The 23,827-nt window shown below is 40.2% G+C and overlaps 1 protein-coding gene across 7 annotated transcripts in view; it reads right to left on the bottom strand.

The window, feature by feature from the left end:
- The window catches only part of ABLIM2 (actin binding LIM protein family member 2), a 130,846-nt gene that overhangs the window by 76,479 nt on the left and 30,540 nt on the right, over positions 1 to 23,827 (bottom strand). For all 7 annotated transcript variants that reach the window (XM_058023895.1, XM_058023896.1, XM_058023898.1 and 4 more), the window contains exons 2-3: positions 17,769 to 17,912; positions 5,903 to 6,086 (exon numbers count right to left, since the gene is read on the bottom strand). In XM_058023895.1, coding sequence (XP_057879878.1) covers positions 5,903 to 6,086; positions 17,769 to 17,912 — 328 coding nt within the window. The remainder of the gene's footprint in view (positions 1 to 5,902; positions 6,087 to 17,768; positions 17,913 to 23,827) is intronic.

Below are 23,827 nucleotides of genomic sequence, written 5' to 3'. Positions count from 1 at the left end.
GGTCCCAGTGAGTCACCAGTGTGTCCCCACAGCAACTGAACAGCCACAGCATGGGAGGCATTAGTGCAGCCAGCAGGTACAGGGATGTGACCCTCCCTCTGTTCATCATTTAGGACACTGGGCAGTGATACAGGATGTGATCTTCCCTCTGTTCATCGTTTAAGAGACTGCAGCAGGCACCATTTTGGGCTTCTCAGGACAAGATTTACTGGAGGGACATGAGGGAAGGTGGTCAGATCCAGAGTGCAGCACAGGACACATGGGCAGGCAGGGGCTGCAGCAGATGTACCTGCTCAGGGGAGATTGTGTTACTGTCTAAAACTACCTGATGGCATGCACACAAAATTGCAACCATGCTCTTCTCAGAGGTAAAGAGTGAAAGGACAAGAGGGAGCAGAAATAAGCTGGAACATGGGAAATGCCAACTCAATATAAGGAAAAGAATTTACCATGAGCTTGTTGAATGCTGGAACACACTGTTCAGAGAGTCTGTTGGAAATTTTTTAAAGAAATGCCATCAGCTGTCTACTCAAACTGGACTTGCTTTGAGCCAGGGGCTGGACCACCAAAAATCCCTTCCATCCTACATTATTCTAGGGCTATAGGGATGTTCCATATAGAGCCAAAGAATCCCAGAATAACTAAGGTTGCAACAGACCTTCAAGATCATCAAGTCCAATCCTTGTGACCAAACTCCACCATGCTCATGTCATCACATGTCTACTGATTTCATGAAGACTGCCAAAGATGGTGATCCCATCACTTCCCTGGGCACCCTGTTCCAATGCTTAACCCCCTTTTCAAAGAAGAACCTTGTCCTGATATTCTATGTGAACCTCCTCTGGCACCATATAAAGACATCTCCCTTTGTCCTATTTCTGGTTTCCTGGGAGAAGTAACCCACCCTCAGCTCACTACAACCTCCTTTCAGGCAGCTGTAGAGAGCCTTCTTGGAGCCTCCTTTTCTCCAGATAAACAACTCCAGTACCCTCAGCTGCTCCTCACAGGACTTGCACTCCAGACCCTTCCTCCAAAGAGCAGGAGACCTAAACCTGAAGAGCAGCACACCACCATCCCTTTGTTCAGGAAGAATCACTTATTGATAAATACATTTGGTTTAGAATCAAAATGCCAAGAACACTCAGGCTGATTTCAAAATCGTGGGCTCAACACCTTGTAGGTTTCTACAATACCTGGAAGTGTTCAGTGGGTGACTGGTGGTGAGATGAAGACCACTTCATGAGATGCCTTAAGAAGCATCAGATACTGCTTAGGTGGAAACCAAACCCTTTCCAAATTCAGCAGCATTAAATTTGAACAAATAAACCGGTTTAGCACATTCAAAAAGTCTGTAATGACTGTTATGTTTAAGAAGAAACTGAATTTGAACTTTAAATTTTCAGTATTATCCTAACTTCTTAAGACATACATAAACAAAAGATGTCAGTTCTTTCTAGAAGTAGCAGTGCTATATACGTAGGATTACATATATGTTCTTTCTAGAAGTAGCAGTGCTATTTATGTAGGATCTTCTTCTGAAAAAAAGAAAAGAATTTAAGCTTTCTGATTTTTTATATTCAACTGCCTGGCCAAAGTGAATTACCTTCTTGAAGACAGTAAAAATACAAATGGGTTGGAAGAGGTTTTATAGCTGGATTTGGCAGGCAACCCCTTCTGCCTCTTGCCCCTTCACATACTATTCACCTCTACATGGCACACATTCAGCTTCTGTCAAGATGCTGTTTTAAAAGAAACTTCCTGATCTCAGAAAGACTTAAATATAAAAATTCTGTAAAGCAAACACAAACCTGTTTCCTTATTAACACAGAATGTATGTGCTATATCCCCCGCCTAGGGGTCAAGTTGTCCTCTCTTTATCATTTACATGCCACAATTTTTTTCCAACTTTTAAGTACATGAGTACTGAAACTAAAATGGTAACTATTACATACACTCCTCCAACTGGGTGGATAAACACCAACCCCCCAACCTGGCTAATTACAATAATACCCATAAAAATCAAATCTCTGTTTTTTTGTATTCAGTGAACACGCAGCACACAAGTAACAGAAATCGTACTCTAGGTGCCACATTAGACAGACCATATATCTTAACATATTCTTACTAAATCTATAGGAATTGTTAACACACTAAGACATCTTCTGAAAATTCCATTTTTAAAGCATTATCACAGGTATGATAACCCATTTATTTCTGAAATACTCAATGTCCTGCCCTTTCCCATCCTACATAAGAGCCAAACTGTCCTGACTACAACAGCCATGCAAGAAGTATGTACACAATTTTAATAAAATTAAGCTTCTATTGCTACAGCCAGCCTCAATTTTCTCCTCTTTCTATTTCACTTTTACAAACACATGAAGCTTTTGAAGGAAATGTCTTTGGCAGCCCTCTGGAGGACACAGCTCCTTCATTACACCTGGCATTTGTCAGCTCAGGAATTGTTCACCTGGGGACACACTCACTGTGCCTGGACAGCACCTGGCAGCTCCCCTGGCAGGATCTGGGCAACAGGACAGGGCACAGCTCAAAATCCCTTCTGCCCCAGCACCACAGTCTGAACTCACCAGGCTGAGGAGGAAGAGAGGAGCCAGGCTGGAGTTGGGAAGGATGGCATAAGCCTGGACATGTTAATGAAGCTATAAGAAGATTGCTCAGCCACTTCCTGGGAATATAGAGTAAGCATTTAATCTGCAAGTTTTCAATTTATGTTGTTATTCTTCCACTCATTCCTAGTTTTAGGCATTATCATCACAAAACACCACAGCAGAAAAAAGATTTCACTAGACTATGAACAGCACTGGAAGAAGAAAGGATTAAGGTTTTAACCTTTATTCCAGCAGAGCAAACATGCATTGAAACTTGATTTTTTTTAAGAGCCACTTGGTTAACACAAGATAGAGAGAAACAAATAGGATGGCACAACATATTGTACTTCTACCAGTTTTTCTCTGAGTACTAATTAATTATTTTTTTTTTTACTTTAGCTTGTGGCAGCCCTGGGCAGTAGCATCTGACTCTCAAGAGATGCCCAGGGATGAGCTGGATTCCTGACACTCCAGCTTTTTCACAGAGCAGGGCAGCAGGTTATAAATGCAGTGCAGAGGGTACAAGGAACACAGCTCCCTGTGACACTGAGCCATGTGGCATCCAACAGTAGTAAAACAGGAGACAACTGAGCTTGGATTGCTGACTTTTCCACACTGCTCCCGCTGGCTACGTTTTCCCACTGCTGCTACCATACACTTCCCACATGTTTCTATTCAAACCTTATCTTCTCTGAAAATAAGGGGGAAAAAGGACTTGCTACTGGCACTGGTTTACTATGCAATGTAGAATCAGTTCAGAAGTGTTACTTCAGCAGCTACAGAAATAGGGGCTGCAGAAGTGTTCATTTAAAAGAATTTTAATGATCCTGCAGCATTCTGGAGAAGTGTGTCATGAGTGCAAAATGCCTTCTGCTGCCAGTGTTTTCATGCTGAGGATGGTAAGAGCCTGGCTTGGTTTCCATGAGAGTGGGAACAGCCCCACTGGCAGGCCGTCACCACTTCTCAAATTCACACCATTCTGGAGGTTAGATTTCTAACACAGCACCCACACTGAAGTCTGGCTGTAAAAGGTAATGCCAAATGCAGTTGGCATCATCCAGCAACTACTACTGACAGTGTGCCTTGGTGCAGTATCTCAGGTTTTCACTCATCTGTAAAAAATGAGGGTACAAATGGCTCTCCTGACTCTCCCCACCAAGGAAAATACTAAGGTAGAGAGCTTTACACCATTACACCATCCCCCCCACCTCTTTTATCATTACTGTTTCTTAAAAAAAAAACAAGTTCTTTCTTTTGGCTTAAACAACATGTCTTTACAGCCTACCAACCTTATTTTTACTGAGAACATGACTCAAAATAAATGCTGATGATGTTTAGATAGGACACCCTTTCCCATAAAAAACACAGGTTATGTCTGGCTTGCAATGACAGGGATAATTGAAGCTGATTTAAAGCATACAAACACATGACAGGATTCTTCTGCTGCTCTGCACCACAAATCAGTGTTACAACCCCCCTGGGAGACACTAATTGAATCCTGCTAGTCAGCAGGGCATTTGCTGGCTCTGATGAAGACAATATGAATTTGTGTGTTCTTCCAAGAAAAGCAACAGAAGCAGATCTGGGTCTCAACTGAACGACTAGAAACAGCAAAAATAGCATTACATACAACTATCTAGTTATACAGAAGGTTAGGGAACATCTCTGATTTTATTTTTTGCATGATGTATTATTGTATCAGGAACTTCATTTTTAAAAGCTTTACGACATCTTCATCACACATTGTATTTGCAGCATAAATAATTTCACAGTGCTGCAATTTAACTCATCTGAATTGTTAGGTACTTAAAAATAAATATTTTAGTCACAAGGAAAATTATTCCAAATTTCCAGGGAGACAAAATAAACTGCATCATCAAGCTCTAAACTATGATTTACTAAATAAAGCAGGAGTTGGTATTTCTAATGGCCTGAAACCCAAGTTGGGTAGCTTCTAAGTACAGTAATACATTGTTAAATACATTTCTGCTAAGCTCTAGTGGTGTGATTGAGGATACAAGCATGTGTAGCCAGAAAAATGAAATCAACCATTTTTTTTTGTTTCTCTTAACTGAAGGAATACCTCACTTTACAGAAGGTACAAGTGCTGAGAATAAAGGTACCAAAAATTAGTTCTGCTCATCTCTAGAAGAGATGTAATACTGCCAGGCTGCAGGCCAATAGCATGTGCAGCCAGCAGTTAATTAATGAGATATACTTGAAGTCCTTTTCCTTTACTATTAAAAGAAAAAATAAAATATGAAAATAATTTTAGGATTTTTGTTATCTTTACTCTCCACATTTGTTTTAAGTATCCAAAAGGAAAAATTGCCTATTAAACAGATCAGAACTTAGACAGAATTTAATCTAATAAAGGCTTGTCCAACTCAGAGTCTCCCCTCAGCTATTATTATTATTTGTGCAATTGCTTTATTTAATTGAGATTCTGTCAGGAGCCACAGCTGCTCTGGGGTTTGGAGTCCTGCTCCTGCATCAGCACAGGAGGATTTCTGAGCCCCATGGGCAGGGCAGGCTGGGCTGGCAGACAGCCACAGTGGCATGGCCATGCTGGTTTGGGACTGCACAGTCACCAGCACACAGAGCACCTGAGCTGTGCTGCACCAGCGCCTTGCTGGGCCCTGAAACCCTGCCCTGAAACCCTGCCAGAGTGGGGCTGCTTTTCTTGTACTCCTCAAAGCTCAGGTTTAGCCAGAGAAACTGTGGCAGCACTTTCATTTACTCCAAACTGCAAAAACAGTGTGTTTTCTGAAGGTTTAGTGCACTTTGAGCTTCTTCATGAAGTCCTCAATAGATGTGTTTGTGCAATTTCTACACTAGGGGATTAAGATGCAGGTCAAAATGACATCAGTCCCTCGTATTGCTGAGTTTGTGACCCATGTGGGAAATGATCCCACTAATCTACACTGGGCTTTAGTAGTAGCCTGCTGAGGATTCAGCCACTGGCACTGAAATTCTTTGTACCTTCAGGCCAACAAATGACAAAGCAGCAGACGCCAGAGAAATTAGGCAAGACTTGGTGCAAAACGTCATACAACAAAGACAGTGGAAGTTTCTAAAGCACTTTGAAAACATCACACATATGATAACATAAAAAAGAAAAACACATTTGGAAAAAAGGGAGGCACTCAAAATTACAGATTTTTTTTTCTTTTTAATTCTGCAATTTTTTAAGGTGTGAGTGAAAGGAAACCTTGTCTCTAGGCTATAGGTTTGAATGCCTGGCATTCAGGGCATTCTGGCATCAGAAACACAACTTCATGTAGAAAACCTACCTGCAGACAGCACACACAAAGCAGTCTGGGTGATAGGTTTTGCCCAGTGCTGAGACCACTTCTCCCTCAATGAATTCATCACAACTGAAGCAGCGTGTGCCATAGAGTCTCTGGTAGTCCAAAGTACAGATGTAGTCTCCCTGTCTCACAAAAAATCCTCCTTGAGCCAGGTCACATCCACAAGCTGCAGAAAGAGAAAAGGCAGACTCAGAAGGCAAGAAACAAATGTTCTAAAATTAGGCTGACTTTTTACCTGTGATCTGAATGGTTCATAGTGGAGTACTTAGGCACTGCAGTGTATAGGCTTATGATCACAGAGCAGATGTGCATCTGAAAGACACTACTCTTACAGTAAATTACATCTGTCATGTATTTCAGACACTAATAGCCTGGACTTAATGTAAAAACCTCAGTGAGCAGCTGTGAGTACAAAGTTAAAGTCTGTAGGAGTTGAGTTCAGGGTTACCATATACAACATCTAACACATGTAACAGGTTAAAAGAAATGCATAAAGGGTACAAATCTTTAAAATCTAAAGCACCAGTGTCGCAAAGAAACATCTCTGGCAGATTACAGGTGTTTGATATTTTCTCCTTGATGCAAAAGGGTTAACTAGTGCTGTCTCTAAACATGGGGGCTGATACTCATGGCAACTGCTCCAAGTTTTCACAAGTTAAATCAGTATAAAGCACCTCTCATGTTCACCTGATGAACACCACTCATCGTCTATGAACTGGAGGCATCTCCAGGTTCATCTGCTCCTGGCAAAAGTAAGGTTTTAATTCTAAATGTCAATTTTTATTTTTTTTAACCAAACCTGTAGGAAAGGGTTAAAGTTGATTAACCAAAGGCTTGTGAGACTGCTCAGGAGTTTTCTTCCTTGCACCAGGGAGCTAGCTGGAGTTCTGAGAAAGTATAAGATGGGAAAGGAGAGATACAATGGTCTGGTGAAGTCACACAGAAAGAGCAGACATGTAGAACATAACCACCATCCACATTGGCCAGAATCTTTGAAAACAGACTTGTCTTGATTTAAAAGAGAACTGGACTTCAAAGTGGTGATTCTGCTGCTGTGTTGACTACTCCTTTACAGCAAGTCACAGCACCACACTTGTTACTACACACTTCTGCTCCTGGGGATGTTCACGTGGGAATGTGTTCCCATCAGCAAATGGTGTTTACAGTCAAACCACGCTGAACCACAGCAGTGCCACTACTCACATACAGCCCACAGAAAAGGAGTGGGAATGTTGCTTATTAAATTTGGGTTGCATGTACTAAACATCGCAGAGCTGCTCAGTGCCTTGGTCTCAAAATAGCAGAAGCATCCATGCTTGTAAAATTCCAGATTCAGATTTACACTTGGGTACCTGAGAGCCCACAGGCACTTTGGTTTCTAAATGTAAAGCCTGGCAACTCACACCCAAAGGTGTTTGCAGTGTCAGAATCAGTCATCTTGCTCCTAAACTACAAGAAAAATAGTCCAACAGAGGTGCCCAAGGCACAAAGCAACACATAGAGCACAGAAACCCCAAGCAAGCAGAGGAGATCTAGATCATTCATTCAGAATTACACCCAACCACCCTCCCTCTTCTATAGTCTTTGTTAGCTGTAGTACAGGAGGCCTGGGCTCAAGGCTCTCCTTGAACCCTCTGAGGGCTCATCCCTGTGTGGGATTTCAGTGCTCATCATTCTCCCTGGAGATGGCCCTGACTGCTAGGAGTCAGAAAACAACAATCATGCTAGAGCTGTATTAGTGTATGGTCAAGAACTGAACAGCTATGGGTCCTAATCTTTCCTATAATTCAAAATAATTCCAATAATTCCAATTATTATTATTGCATGTGTCATGGACAACATGGATTAGATTATTTATATTTGAATATAAATTCAAATATTTATTTGTTCATGTTCTCTATCTCACAGGCTTCACACATTTGCTTTAGCATTTCTCTTTCTCATCCGTGCTCTCATTTTTAGGAAGGACAGCCTTCTTGAACAGACTTTCCAAAAATCTGGCACAACTTGCTGGATATCATGAGTTTCTTTCAGCCTATGTATTTCAGTTACCGACTGGTGTCACAGAAGCAGAGCTCAGCTATGGATTCAGGATGATGCTGAGCTGATACTGATGCACCAGAGCAGCTCCAAATTGCATCATACAGTGTTTGAACTTGAAAAATGGATCATTAAATAAAAAATTAAAAGGACATAACTGCATTTCTGAAAAGAGGAGAGAGGGGTTATGTCCCTAAATAAGTTTCTTTATGCTGGTTGTGGCACTCCTGACTGCAGTGCACCTGGACAAAGGCAACAAGAGCCACTTGGAGTCACTGGTTAACACATTCTGCTGTGCACCATCACAGAGGGACCTGCAGCTGGGCTTCCATCACCAGAGGAAGATCACTTGATAGCGTAGCCACAAACTATTTGCCGCTGCACTTTTGTCCCTGTTCACCTGCCAAAATGAGAGATAAGCACAAGCAGATCTGTATTTATAGGCCAAATGGAAGCCAGGCAGGCTCTCACTGCAGCTAAGAGAGGCCTGGTGCAAGGCTTGGGGCACATAGGGTCAGCAACAGTTTGGCATTTGGGGGCACTCTGTCTCACCCTGAGGGTATTGGCCTCTCTTTGCTGCCACTAAAGCAGACTGCACTAATGCACTTAATGACTTCTCAGGAAACCCTGCAGTGAAACTGCTCTCCTAAAGGGAGGCAGAAAAACAAGTTATTGGGACTTCAAAATAAAAGTGAGCTCAGCATCCTCTCACCAGGTCCCTTCTGCACTGCCATCACTTCAGCCTCCTCCTATGCAAAGAGTGGCTGAATGAGCATCCCCACCAGCTCTGCTCCACAGGCCACACCTTGAGTCACAAACCCTTGCCTGCTCCTTCACTCTCTGAACCATCTGATCCAGTTTAACTTGACATTCAGCTGACCAGAGAAAAACAGAAGGATTCCAGTTAAATACTGGCTTGAACATTAAAACAGTCATGGTTTGAAGCTGAGCAGAGCAGCTCTGAAAAGAGACCCACTGGCCTTCCCTCAGGTGAAATGCTGTGCCCCTTGCTGGCTACTTGTGTGGACAGAGACACTGCCCACCTGAGATGATGCTGCAGAGACAACAAACTGGGAAGAGAAAGCTGGAGGAAGTCTAGGGAGAATATCTGAAGGCAGCTACCAGATCTTACTCTCCTAGGACAGGAAATTAGCATTGTGTCACATCCACTCCCACCTAGCATTTGTCTTCCAAAAGGAGTATCTGGAGGAAGGGTTATTTTTAACCCAGAAACAGTTTTCAACAGATTCTGGAGTTCATCTTGGTGATGAGAGAAAAGCACTGAAAACAGTAATTATATTAATGAAGAGACTAACACAGAGTAACTCATCTTCTTGTCTCAGTATTACCTTGCATACAAGGCAAAGAAAACTGCCTTTTCCTGAGCAGTTATAAGCTTTAGGAGGACTTTTAAAGTAGTGAATAAGTGTTTGTCTCTTATTCTTATGATATTTAGGAGCAAGTCAGTACCTGGATGTGCTATGGTACTTGAGAGTACCATAGATATTATCTACACCATTTTTAGGGATAGTATCTCAGGGTAGCATTTCTTAGAGCTGGATAATTCCACTTTTCAAGACAGTTCCTGACATCAAATACTTCATGTATAGATGTGAGGGGTTCCCCTACTGGTTTAGAAACTGACTACTTTTTTCCCTAGCACGGCATCTGCAACAGCACCTGAAGAACTGGAATTTATGCAGTGTATAATGGTAATGATTTTAAGCTAAAATAGGTGCAATTTAGACAGGATATATGGAAGACTTTTTTTAAAGTGAGACTGGTGAGACACTGGAACAGGTTGTCCAGAGAGATGGTAGATGGTCCATCTCTGGAAACATTTAAAGTCAGGTTGGAAAGAGCCCTGACCAAACTGATTTGGTTGAAGATATCGCTGCCCATTCCAGGGGAGTTGGGACTAGATGACCTTTAAATGTCCCTTTCATTATGCTATGATTTTATAAAAATAAACAGCAGTAAATCAATTAATCAATGCAATTTAAGCACATTGCTATTCCCCTACTGCATGCCATCAGTACGCCATTTGCAGTGCACAAATATAAAATTCATCTGTTTTCTGTGCTGGCAAATGAGCCTACTGAAATTAGATTAATTTTTTGGCTGTATGCTGGGCCTAAAAACCAGCTGTGTCCTGAGCTGCTTGGGGGATGCCATGCTCTCTGTGCTGCTGCACATTGCAGCAGGCTGCAGCAGGCACTGCAGGTCTGGCCAGCCCAGCAGTGCTGTTCCGCTGCCAACGTGCCAGACAATCAAGCGGTTTGCTTACATGCAACTGCACATATCAAGTCTATATTTTTCCCTCCCGTTTTCTGCCTGATGTAAGTTAAATAAAATTTTTCTCCCTCAGCACCATGGTTTTAGGTCCACTTTGGTATTTTTCCTCCGTCCATGAGATGGATGCTGCTGGCTGACCACGATCCCAAGAATGACATGTAGTACACTGCTGATATTACTCTCTTTTGGCAGCTAAATTGTATGTATTCATACATCACCAGTGAAGCCTGGGGTCCCATAATCCAAAAGCCCATGATCACGTGTGGAACATTTCTCCTGGCCCCTATGCCTGTGAGAAGGAATCAGAACCACCTGGCAAACTTCCACTGCTACAGCTCTGACTGAAGTTCAAACTGAACTGCAATTAATCTGCAGCAGTCTAAGCTCATTCCAGCAGATGGCTGCGACTCTGATACTCCTCCTTGCATGGTCTGGTGTGCTAAGTCCAGATAAGCTTTTCACAAAGCTTTTGGGGAAGTCTTTCCCAGCTCCAAGTTTGCTGGCCATACAAATAGTGGCACGGGGATATCATCTCAGTTAATTCACACCTCAACCTTCAGTCTATAGGTGAGCAGCAGTAAGACAGAAGGAACCTTGCAATGGGGTATACAAACCATACAATTCAATCACTCTTCTGTGCACAAATGATCATATCAACTGTCTTTCCAAACACATCTGTGAAATCAAGAACACTCAAGCCTGTCAGTCACTGGCAGTGTATTAGCAATAATATCCAAAATACCATCTATTATCTCAAGGACTTGAATGACACCTCATTTTGTTACTATCCGGGGCAAACAAAAGCAGCATGCAGCCCCAGAAAAGTCCTGGACAGACCTGCTGGTCTCTTCTGCAGCTTCCAACCAGGAAATGCAGGAAGGCAGACAGGTGTGATGGAAGAAAACCAGCAACTTTCGGGAGCAGAAAGGACACAGAGAACTGTGGGGATATATCATATCCTGCAACACTGCACCATGCACATGTAGCACTGATGAAGCTATAGAGGATAGAGAGTACAGCACCTACACAAGCTCCCTGGCTAGACTGGCCATGATGCTCACAAATTAATTTGTGGAGTAAACACTTCAGTGCAGGAAAACCCTTTGAGATTCAGAATACTCTTATGAGATGGACAAAACATTAGAGTATACCAATTAAAATGAAGGAGAGTTTTGGAAATTTCCTGTGCACAATGTACCTTGAATGCTATAATAAATGGGAACTACACATTGAATAATGTTTCATTAGAACATATATTTCCATTTTCCTTCTGGAGAGCATAGTTTTCCAGTAGCTTAGAGACAGTGCTGCTGCCCTGTAAAAGCATAGTCTTAGAGGGGAACAAGGTCCTCACAGCATTAGTTACATGGCTGTTTCAAACTACCAAAATAATCCGCAGGAAAACTGGAAAAAATGTCTCATTTATACTAATTTCTTATTTTAAGAACTCAATCTGGTTATTTAAAATTTACAAGTATGCTAAAGAAATTTAAGAAAAAGAGTAATGTGTTTTAACCAATTTTAAACCTAATAACAACTTAAGTGTCTATCATAAAATACTGCTGTCATTAGCCAGACTAATTAAAACAGGTTTTTAAAAACAATAAGAGACAGTAAAAGCCACAACCCTAAAGAAACCCCAACATGCAAAGCAACAACACTAAATATTTTCAGATTTTCTTTAACAGTGCTTTGGGTGCCAGTTCCAGGTTTGCAAATGAAGTCCCTGCTCTATTCACAGATATGGCAGATGGCCTCGTGTTAATGAGTCGCAGCAAGTGGGAGGTAGAATAACACCACTGTGGCAGTGATGAATTTTAGGCAACAACTCTCTCTGGGTCTCAATACAAGCATCACATCACCTTAATGCACTGAAATGCCCAGTAGCTACTCCACAGTGCTGCTGTATCCCTGCTGTGTCCTCAAGGGAAAAGGCATCACACAGTCTGCAAGTCCCCTGCAGAAAGGCATCCCTGCACTGAGTTGTTTTTTTCTGCACAGGGAAAACCTTACCCCAAAAGAGAACTTGGGTAATTAAAAAGACTTACAGGCTTTTTTAAATAGAAACAATTCTGTGACATTATCTAATGTGCATTGAAACTATGTATAATGTTCAAAACTTCTTTATATGAATAGCATCTTTACTGCCTGCAAAGCTTACACAGATTTGAAAATCCTATCCTCTAATGAGCACTTATCTTTCTACTATAACTATAATGTACTGGAAGGATGCAAATAAGGAGTAAATAAATTGCAAAACAGAAGCAACAGAGGTTTGGCCTCCTTTGGTGAGTAGTTAGCTACTTTCTATTGGATGTTATTAAGATATTCCTTTACCAATACTCATAACCATGATTTCTCCCATTTCACCATGCTTTACTAATATTATGTATTTATTAAATAAACTCTTAAATACACCAGATTCTTGTTGAAATATATATGCTATGTGCTAGAGCGCTGGTCTGATATGTGTATGGCCAGGATGTGAGGGGCTGCAGAAAGTTCTTAATGAATACAAAGAAAGGTTGTAACAAGAACATGATTATAAAAAAAGGAAAATTATCCATTGCTTTGTGATAGTGCAAGTTAGTTAACTGACAAAAATTTGTTTGTGCTTTAATTGTTGTTTTTAGAAAATCAGTAATTAAATATTTTAATGTTCAGCTTTTAAAATCCCAACATAGAACCATTTGCTGATACATTAAATTACTTTTGCACCAGCAAAAGTGATCATATAAAAATAAAAAATTACAAGCTAAGATGACATTGGTAAGGCAGCCCTAAACCTACCACACTCTGCAACCTTGGTGAGCTTTACACTGTAAACAGTGTTTCCTGTTATACTGAGTCAATATGATCAGGGATTGCAAACTCCTGAAGGACTCAGGAAGTGCTGGACACGTTGCTGGTCCCTACATTAATCCCCAGTGGCCATGGCAGCAGAAATACCAGAAATTGCTACTGCCTGGCAAAATCTGGGACTGGGCAATCTCACAAATGAGCTTCCCGTAAGTGACTCCCATTTTGAAACGTGAAACCCCATAGCTATGTCCAAATGCAAGTCCCTCAGATTACTCAGTGTAGCTTAGAACTTATTTATATCCTAGCAAATGCATTTGATCTAACAAAGACATAACTCCTATTGCCAAGTTACTCCACGTTTTTCATATTTTCACTGAATATTTTGTCTTAGCCCTCCTCATTAAGAGGACTTCCCAATAAATGATGTAACTCTGGGTTCTGTGGCATATTCTACTGAGAAAATGGTATAGAAGTGATATATGCAGATCTGGGGTTTTTCACAATTCCCAGGACACTGCAGGGTCACAGCAACACTAATCCCCAGAACCACATACCCAATTCTAAGGTGAAGATGTGATAAATTCTAGCAGATTAATTAAAAAAAACATGAAAAATAATGGGAAGCATTGCTGCAAGTACTAATGAAAATTAACACTTGTAACTGCTAGCTGTGCCAGCAGGGAAGACTGCATGTGCTGTACCCATAACAAGACAGCAATCAGGAGAATTTTGATTAGGGGTAAAACAAGATACATACGAGATACAATGCAGCAGCTATAGCACATAGGTCATGTTTTCACTTCTGTGGCTCAGACTGGAAATTTATTTCCTTTCATGGGGACAAACCAGGAAAGGACACAGATGTTAGTTATAGTTCTTCTCACATATGTACAAAGAACACTCTTTAGCAAGATGGTTCTCCTGTTTAAATTGGTCACTGCAACTCTGGAAATATTAGGATACTATCAAAATACCCCAAATTAAATACTAATAAAACAGGGTAATTTCTATCCTTATCAATGATCTAAGAGGCTACCCACGATAATATAATTACAGCACCTGCATCTTCCTATCTACAATTCTATGCTAACCTCTCTCCTGGGTATACTCAAGCACAGCCATAAGCAAGCTCCAAGTTAATATTTGTCTAATACCATCCACTTCATTAAATGCAGTTCTGACCTGACAGACACCCTCAGAATATTTTATATTCAACACTTTTATTTTTTAGTTTGACAGTCTAAGTCATAAATATTTTATTGCAGTGCTTTTAATTACAGTCCTTGACACTTTTATTACAGTGGTAACAAACAAAAAAGAATTAGCAAACATGGGAACCAAAGCCCATGATACTTTGCCTTACTATATCAAAGATATCAGCTTCATTATAACAGTACTTCTATAAAACCTGATTAAAATGGGATATATTTTAAATTAAAAATTAAGTAAAAATTTGAAGTGAGGTTAGATGGCATGTTCCCTACAGAATTTTATTAGCAGATTAGACGTGCAGCTGAGCAGGAAATAACACATTTTAATAGATAGGAGTACAAACCTTATTTATAATGTCTATTTACCTCCCTAGGTATACTTTGCTACTGAGCAAAACCAGCAGATGCTCCCAATACTGCTGTTAAATTTTTTAATCTGGATGTGTCTCTTAGTCTTGAATAATAAAGGAGTTGTTTGCCTTTTAAAAACTTGGAATTGTTTAGAATCATTATCTGGGGAATATAAGAAGAAATCCATGGGAATTAGTGACTTTATACTAACCTTCCTTGGTTATGTGATTTAATTTGAATACAAAAGGCATCTATATAGTTGCTGTTACCATTCTGAAATTCACAAGGTTGCCCAGAAGAGTTGTGGCTGCCCCACCCCTGGAAGTGCCCAAGGCTGGATGGGGCTTTGAGCATCCTGGTCTAGTTGAAGGTGTCCTTCCTCACGGAAGGGGAGTTGGAATGAGGTGATCTTTTAAGGTTCTTTCCAACCCAAACCTATGAATAATCAGACAGCAGTATGGCAATACACAAAACTACCTTTCTAACCTAAAAAAAACAAAAGGGAAGAAATACAGAATTCAATGTGTTTGACCCTCTGAAACCTCATAATTTATCCAAAACTATCAAAGAATTAGTTTCAAATTTCACACATATTCAAAAAGGTGTAACTTTTTCCAGTGTAACATCATCTGTCACTGATGAGGTCATTCAAACAGACCTCAAATACCCCTAGACACCACACCATGGTCATTTGTCATTCTTATCAATTTGCATTTTCCACCACTGCACAGCCATAAATTCTGCGAGAGGGATCAAAATTTCCTGCAGCTTTATAAATATTACATGTTTTCTGATGCAGGGTACAAGATGGTTTAACACAGAGGCAGTCAACCAAGCAGGCAGGCATCTTAGCAGGGTAGTGCAGCCAGCCCACACATGGGATTATCTGTCCTGGACAGTCCTGCACGCTGCACACACACCTCGTTCCATGCGCTATCTTTGGTGCATGAGATGAGACAGGACAAACTGCATTGCTGAGTGGCATTGAAATAAATGCACCACAGGGAGAAATCAACAATAAGATAAATATATTCCCAGAATCATCACCCTGCCCTTGAACAGCAGAGGTCTCCTCCAAGGCTAAAAGCAGATTGACTGATCAGAACTGAACACCATCTTTTTGCTAAATCCTAACATGTGAACTGTATTCCTTCATCCATTAATTTAAAAATCAAAGTCACATTTGCCTAACCTGCTTTTCCTCCTTTTATGTAGCTAGAGAAATGTATATTCAGTGTTCTGCTTGTTCCAAAGCTCTTCTCACCCAACAATATGGCAAATCCATATTACAAAGCAACTTATGCCTCTTAAGTAACAAATAAAGCCCAGAAAGAAAACAAAAGCAAATACCAGAAGAATGCCAGAAAAATTGATGGAAACTCTTGAAAGGTGATAAAAGAAATTAAGACATATAAATCATGAGAGAAAACCCTCAAAGCAATCGTGTGGGAAAACTAAGCAAAATGATTAGTAAGGAGGAGTCCAAGAGCCTTGACACCTAGCAGCAGTTTTAGCACACCTCTGACACTCCTGTGCCAGCTGAGAGACTGACAGGTGGCTGACAGATGCTACCCACCTACCTTGTTAACATTGTCATTTTTTTTCTCATTTTATCCAAGATCTGCCAGAAGCAGAACAAACTCCTTCTTATCTCTTACAGACAGATAGGGGCAATGCAATTCTACAGTGCATTCATCATCTTCCTCTGCATGGGGGTGGGAAAAAGTCCCCTGCACTGCCTAAATTTGGGATCAGTGAATCGGTTCAGTGACCACATGCTGCATTTGTTGGTGACCTGGCATCATCTAATGCAGATGGCATATAAAACCAAAAAATTGGATGTACAATTCTGTCTTTCTCCCTCTGAAGAATTTGTCTCTTCTCATAGAAAATCTATTAAAAATAAAGAGGGCTTGGACTTCATAAAGATAATAATATAGAGTAAATACCAGAATGTTACTGGTTCATGTAGGAAACAAGACTCTTGAATAACAGATCAGCTGCTCTTTTCTGAGATAGGTCTGAAAAACTGATCTAATAGTCAAATTTGCCATGAGAACAGCTGGCTTTAAAAGAACTTAAAAGATGAATGTATGGGCTGTGGTCTGCTTTAAATACTAATCTCTTCTGAATAGATGACCAAAATATTTTTGCTGTTTAGGAAAATGCAGTATGCTTATTTTGCTTGTGGTGCAATTTTGCAAAGAACACAATTATTGAGCTGAACATTTAGTCCTGTCTGCCTAAATCATTAAAGATTGCCTCAGTTTTTAATAGTATGGATTTTTAATAGTATGGATTTTAATAGCATTGGATTTTTAAAAATATCAGTATAGCTAACAGATAGTGACAGTTTTCTTTCTATTATTTCCTCTAAAGAGGAGTAGGAATAGTTACAGTAACACATCTAGAACCAGAGACATGCTCATGTTTCTAGACTGGGCTACAAGGTTTAATAAATGTCATTTATTAAAAGCACTGGTAAATAATGGAGTAAGCAGGTTGTTTAGTCAACACCAGTTAACATTTATGTACCTGTACATTTAAAACAAATTAGATCTTTGCAGCTTCCAGACAGGTTCTTAAACAAGCAAGTATCTACAGAAAGGCTGTTGTATCAGATAATTCCCTTTTCCTGGGACCACCCTTCTGCTATTCATGTGACAATATTAGACCACCAGGCACCAACCTGGAGCAAACCAAGTCATTCCCCCCAAAAAATGGAAAAGCACAGAGGGTCACACTGGAATTTAAAGATCACAGTCCAGCACAAGAGAACCTGGACAGATGTGGCCATGATGTGCCCTACAGCAAACATTAAAGAGCTGGGAGAGAGGAAACCTCGGAGTTTCTTTGCAAATGTTCATCCTTTCCTAGTCCTGCACTGTTCTCCCAAAGTGCTGCTCTTCCTGACATCCCAAATCTACAGTAAACTCCAATATGGATAAAAACAAGTTTATATCCATTGAAAACATTCTCCAGTTTTGGGACCTAGGTTACTTATTATCTTACAATAAGGAGTCAGGGATTTCACAGTAAATCTTTTCAGGCATGGACTGGATTGTAAAATATGCTTGAGAAGTTTGCAGGGTCATTAAGCCACACACCATTGCTAATGCCCCACTCATAGAAGCAGCAGTCACACTTACCTTTGCAAACAAAGCATTTAATATGGAAATATTTGTTCTGAACTCTCAAAACTTCTCCTTTGCATGGTTTTCCACAGGTGTTGCAGAGAATTGCAGTACTGGATGGCTTCTCCAGCTGGCTATGTACAGCCTGTGGTTGTGAAACTGCAGGAGAAAACAAAAAGCAGAGCATTTTAAAGGCCATAGATGCATCTTCTGTAAGATCTACAAGCGATGACAATTAACACCTAGGACAAATCAGCTCAAGCTGAGTAAAATTTTGACTTCTGGGATTGGCCAGCACAGGAGAAAAGATCTGCCAAAAGGAGTTGAGCCAAGCCAACCCTGTTATTTCATAACTTTGAAAGCTTTTCACTGGACACACTTCAAACATAAATCAGAATTCCCTTTAGAAGAAAGAATCCACATGATCAAGTCTTGAGTGCCTCTGCCTGAATTTCAAAAAATGCTTTGTCATATTTTCTCTTCAAGAAATCAAATAATAGAGATAAAAGCTATAGTTTTTATTCAAAATATCTTCAATGGGACTTGGTAACTCTTACACTGTGAGATACTGATCTTTAAAGTTCATAGTAAATGCCTTTTTGTTACTGATTTTAAAGCAGAAATACAGCTCTGTAGATGTTTTGAATACTTCTAAACATTGACATCCCTGTAAATAGCAGGCATATCTGACCACTAACCAAAGTTTTCTGTCATTTTGCAAGGAAACCACAATTTCAAGAGGTTAGGTTAATCTAGGTTAGTGAAAATTAAGTGAATTAAAAATTTGCTGCCATCTTGTGATGTAAATTAGAAATTGCATTTATTGTGCTGTTGATAACATGAGATAAGTAGAAATCTCAATGTGTTATGTGGAACAGGTGAGATATGACCTTATTCTTGCAGTCCTGCTGCAGCACTTGCATCAATATTTTATCAGTGTACTTAGGAGTCAAGAGAGGAAACATCAAGGCAGTTAATTATACAGGAGCTGCACCGTAACTCAACACATCTGGCTTTTTCCCTGGGTGAAGAACTAATAACAGGAAAGCATATAAAACATTTCAAGTAAATGACATATTTAATGACATTTTCCTCTGTAATCTGGCATGCTTAGTCAAAGGCTGGATTGCTTATTTCAAAGTGATTTTGTTTATATTTTAGCTACAAAATAAACTCACCAACCAACCACTCAAGATGGAGCAATGTCTCATATGCCAACAGGCTTAAGCAAAAAAGGCCTTTCCACATCCACTGAGTTGAAGGAGTCAGTATTTCAGTAGGATGCTAAGCTTCCCTCCCACACACATTTCCAGGGGACTTGCTGCAAGTTTTACCCAAAACAGCACTTTCTACTCCTGCAACTAAAGTGGTTTGGGTTTGTTGTTTTACCCAGAAGATACATGAGCTTGAGCTTCTCATGACATTATTCACCACCCACTAGCATTTTGCCTTGTCTGCTAAAATTACACATTCTGTGATGGTCAAAAAGTCCTGCTCAAGGCATTGTGAACTTTGGAGCAATTACTGAAGGCCTGGTTATAATTAAGGATATCTCCAATATAAACAATATAAGCATGACAGGCAACTGGAAGTTTACAGAAAGGCAGATGCTCAAACTTACACAGAGCAAGAAGTACAGATCATTCAGGCTACTATGAGGGTCTGATTTATTCCTCAAATAAAAACAGAGGAAACTCTGAACTTTGCAATACTTTACTTTTGACACAAGAATCTCTCTGTACTGTAACCTGCCCAAAACAAACGACCCACCCTGAAAAAGAATCAACCCTGTAAGAAACCAAAACAAAGTATTTTCCTGAGTTAGTTACTAGAATAGCAGCTAAAAGCGCAACTGTAAATAAAGATTTGCTCTCTCCAGATTTGCTAACAAGTATCAAATTTGTAGCATACATTTCATGAAAGACTTAAAAGGAGCCAGAATATTCGGGCCTAAACAGTCACATTTGAAATATAAAATTCTGATTGGAACAATTAAAAATTGACTTTTCCTCTCACTCAACTATTGCCCTGTTCCAGCCTTTCAGAGCAGCATCCCTCCAGAGGCATCTGTGCCTGGCCAGCACTGAGAGCTGCCAGCTCACGCTGTGCTGAGTCCCACAGGGCAGAGAAACCCAGCTCAGGAATTCCAGGCTCAGGAACTCCAGCCCAGGGCACAGCAGGGCCAGGAGGAACCAGAGCCCTGCCCCCCAAACATCCCCTCCCCTAAAGTGGCAGCAGCCTCCCATTTCCAGAGAAAACACTGCTTTTCTATTTGCTTTCCTGCCCCTGGGAGTCCAATGCTGCACTTTTTGCAAAGCGGAATAACACTGAAAACTGTTGCAAAGTTGAGGTTTTTTTGGTTTCTGGCAATGGTTGCAAGCTGAAAATATGACAGAAAACAGAAAAATTTGTTTCCCATGATGTATTTGGTGCTCAGTATCCAGAGCTACAGGGCAGGACTTCACACATTTCCTTCCCTTTGTGTTTCTAAATTAAGGTTTGGAATTAAAGACTCTGTAACTCAGCTATAAAAGAAATTTTAAAAGGAAAATATTTAGGTTTGGGTTTTTTTAAAAAATTCTTCTTTGAAATTTCTTCTGGAATTTTTCTATTAATTTTGAAGCAACACAAAGCATATTTAAAATATACACTGCAGACAAAGAAGTAATTATTTTTCTTTTCTGTCAGTTCAGAACTGAGCTACTAAGTACTTCACACAAAACCCCAGTGGGAATACAGTGCCTCTGAGATCATTACAAAGAGGTCCTTCTGCAGACAGTTTGAAACACTTACTCTTCCATCTAGCAGAACAAAATAATATAATTAATCAAATATTAGTTTGTATTTTAAGACATTGACACATAATATGGTTTAGGTTGAAATTTCAACTGCTGACAATTCTGAGAAACTAATTCTGTTAGGGAACTTCACATTTTAACATACATTTCAAACCATATTTAAGGAGATAAGTTTACATGGCAATTTTCAGCACTCTACCTTTATGTCTTTATGTATCAAAATCAGCCTTCGAAGCAGAAGAAACAATCAGCATATTTAATAAGTGAAATAATTACTGATGGAATGTAATGATCTGAGACTACTCGTCAGATCATAACTAACTAAAGTGTTCATTGAAAATTAAATACTTCCATTTTACCCCAATTTGTAGAAATTTCCTTCTTAACTTTATGCTACTTTTTCTAAACCAAAATACAACTGAATACCTGATTCCTCTAAATTTGCCTTTCTCCCAGACTACATATTGCTCCAGCAGAGGTGTCCTCATTAATCCTTAAACCCTAAAAGGATCTGACTGCACTCACTTTTTGACAAGGACAAAAACTGGCAAGGAATGAACGATTTCCACAGTTTCCACAGGACTTCTTTGTGCAAGACTTGTCTGCTGGGGACATTACTGCCAATATTCTTGCCAACTGTCCAGTGCTCACACATCTCTGATGTCAAGACTCAGACTGTCTCCACCAGGCTATACAGCAGATAATTCTGCTTAGCTCTGGACCAAGTGGGGCACATTAGCCAGCAACAGTTTGCTGAAGAATTGTCAGATAAGATAAACTCCTCAGGCTCACTTCTATACTGCTTATTCTAGAGGTGCACTTGCTGCATGTACCATGGGGAAGGAGGGACAGTGGCATTGCTTATTATTAAAGCTGCATTACACACCTTATGGCTGCTGTAAAGGGGTGCTTTCAGTGTGCTTATAACTTTTGCAGATTCACAGAATATCCTGAGTTGGAAGGGACTGACAGGGATCACCAAGTACAACTCTTGGCCCTACACAGGACCATCCCCAAGAATCACAATATTTGCCTGAGAAAGCATTGCCAAACTTTACCCATTCACATGAGCATTACTCACATTTGATGATCTCAAACTCATTTCTTCAGGGAAAATTTCAGACAAAATGTTTAAGCTTTTTATAAAGGTGAAAAAAGGTTAGTATACAATACATTGGTTTTCAACATGAAAAAGAAAGCAGAGCAGCTTGCTTTTGGAAGTATTTGGATCAAAGGCTGCAGCCTGACCTTGGTGAACATTGTGACAGGTACACCGGATCCAAAATCCACAGTTTGTGGTAAAAATCCATCCCTTTGACTAAGCCCAGCTCCTGTGTCATTGTCAGACTAAGCAGGATTTAACAGCTCTGGGGACTGGGTTAAGGTGCCAGAGATAAGGAAAAGATTTAGGTGGGACAGGAACACTTTGGAAGCAGAGCAAGAGAAGCTGATGGTGGTGACAGAAGGGAGAGGATCCACAAGTCCCTGGTCATGCTCTGCTCAGGAGCCTGGGATAGAAAATGTCACCTCCTCTCTGCTGTGAGCAAACAGCCCAGGGAAATCAAATTTGTGGCAAAAGAGCCAGTCTAGGATTGGTCTGTGCAGAAGACAACAAACACGTTTGCCATCAGGCTCTCCAACAGCTAAATGAGGAACCTTCATGGCAGATTACAGACCTGATGAAGAAACATGTCCAGAAACTGCAGAATTCGACACAGGCCTAATGCTTTTTCCAGTTTGTTGTGTTTTGTTTCAACTCTGCACAGGAGCCCGCAGAAGCCATTCCTGAGCTTGGAAATCAAGTAGTGAAAATTAAGAAGTGTCATGCTTAAGAATGTACATTTAATCTGGAATCAAACCTCAACTTTAAAGTTTAATAATACAGACTTCCACTTTCTTTGTTTACTATACAGACATAGTTAAGGCTACATAACTCATTTGTGTCACATTATTTAACTCTGTTCTAAAAAAAACAGTTTAATAGATTTACTGCTCTTGGTGATTAAAGAAGCCCAAAGTGATAGAGGGCCAAATGACACAATTTGATAGTATAATCTCAGAATCCTTGAATGATTTGGGTAGGAAGGGACTTTAAAGGTCACCTAGTTCCAACCCTCCTGCATTGGGAGGGACACCTTCCTCTACACTATGTTGCTCAAAGCCCCATCCAACCTGTCCTTCTGTGATGTTGACATTTTAAGGAGTACTATGACCTAAAGAAAGATGGAATTTGAGTGGAGACACAAAATTAATGAGAAAAGAAATTTTATTCCTAATATTTGCAATCCCCCCAGTTACCTTTCAATGCAGGGAAAGCAGTAATTCCTTGGTAATTCCTCACCAAGGTTCCTGGAAGGATAGTGCAGAACCAGAGCCTAAAGGCAACAATGAAAGGAAAAACAAAGGGCCTGGGGGGTGGGGAGGCACCTTCCCTCTCCTTTCTGTGGGTTATTCTCGTGCTTTTATTATTGTGTTCCGGAAGCTGGGATAAAAAAGTGCAAGCCTTTCATTTCAGGCTCATACAAATAAAGTATCATTGCCCTGCAACAGCAACCGTCCATCAGCAGAAAAGATCAACAATTTTCATTAGCAACTATCAGCACTACAGGTCCTCTGTAAATCCACCACCTTTTGTTTCATGAGATAAAAACATATTTTTGAGTGGAAAAATATTAGACATCAATATTTTAAACTGTAATTATAAGCTGTTTAGTTCATAATAATGTTCAGTTTTTTCAATAAAGGCAAAGGCCACATTCCAACTCTGAACCAAAACCACACAGCACTGGTAAGGGATGTTATTCTGCAAGAAGGTATTACCAGCAAATTATCTTTGCATTGACACACAAACCTTTCAACTCTATAACTACAGGTGGCTACTGAAAATCAAAATAAACAAATATGGGACCCAAATTCCATTTACTCACTAAGGATTTGAGAAACAGGACAAATTATGGATTGCTGTTATGCTCTATCAAGTGAATTGGGGAGGGTGAGGTTCACAGCAGCCCAGAGGGGAATTAAATTTGCAATCTTCCTGGAGCAGGATTAAAGAAGACGCACACAAGCACTGCTGGAATTAGAGATTGGAGTTTAGATTGTTGTTTTAACAAACCCTTCTTGTGTCAACTGAGTCAAAACACTCAGGGTTGAATTTAAAAACATACAGATAAAAACAAAGGAAAGAAGCATTTAAGTGCTTCTATATAACTGAGTGAAGCATTATTCCCACTGCAGAGCTGGCCTCTGCTCTCTCCCTGTCTCGTGTCTGTGTTT

The sequence above is a fragment of the Melospiza georgiana genome, chromosome 5 (genome assembly GCF_028018845.1).
Source record: "Melospiza georgiana isolate bMelGeo1 chromosome 5, bMelGeo1.pri, whole genome shotgun sequence".
NCBI classification, from domain to species: Eukaryota; Metazoa; Chordata; class Aves; order Passeriformes; family Passerellidae; genus Melospiza; species Melospiza georgiana.
This window is presented reverse-complemented; position numbering and strand designations above follow the sequence as displayed.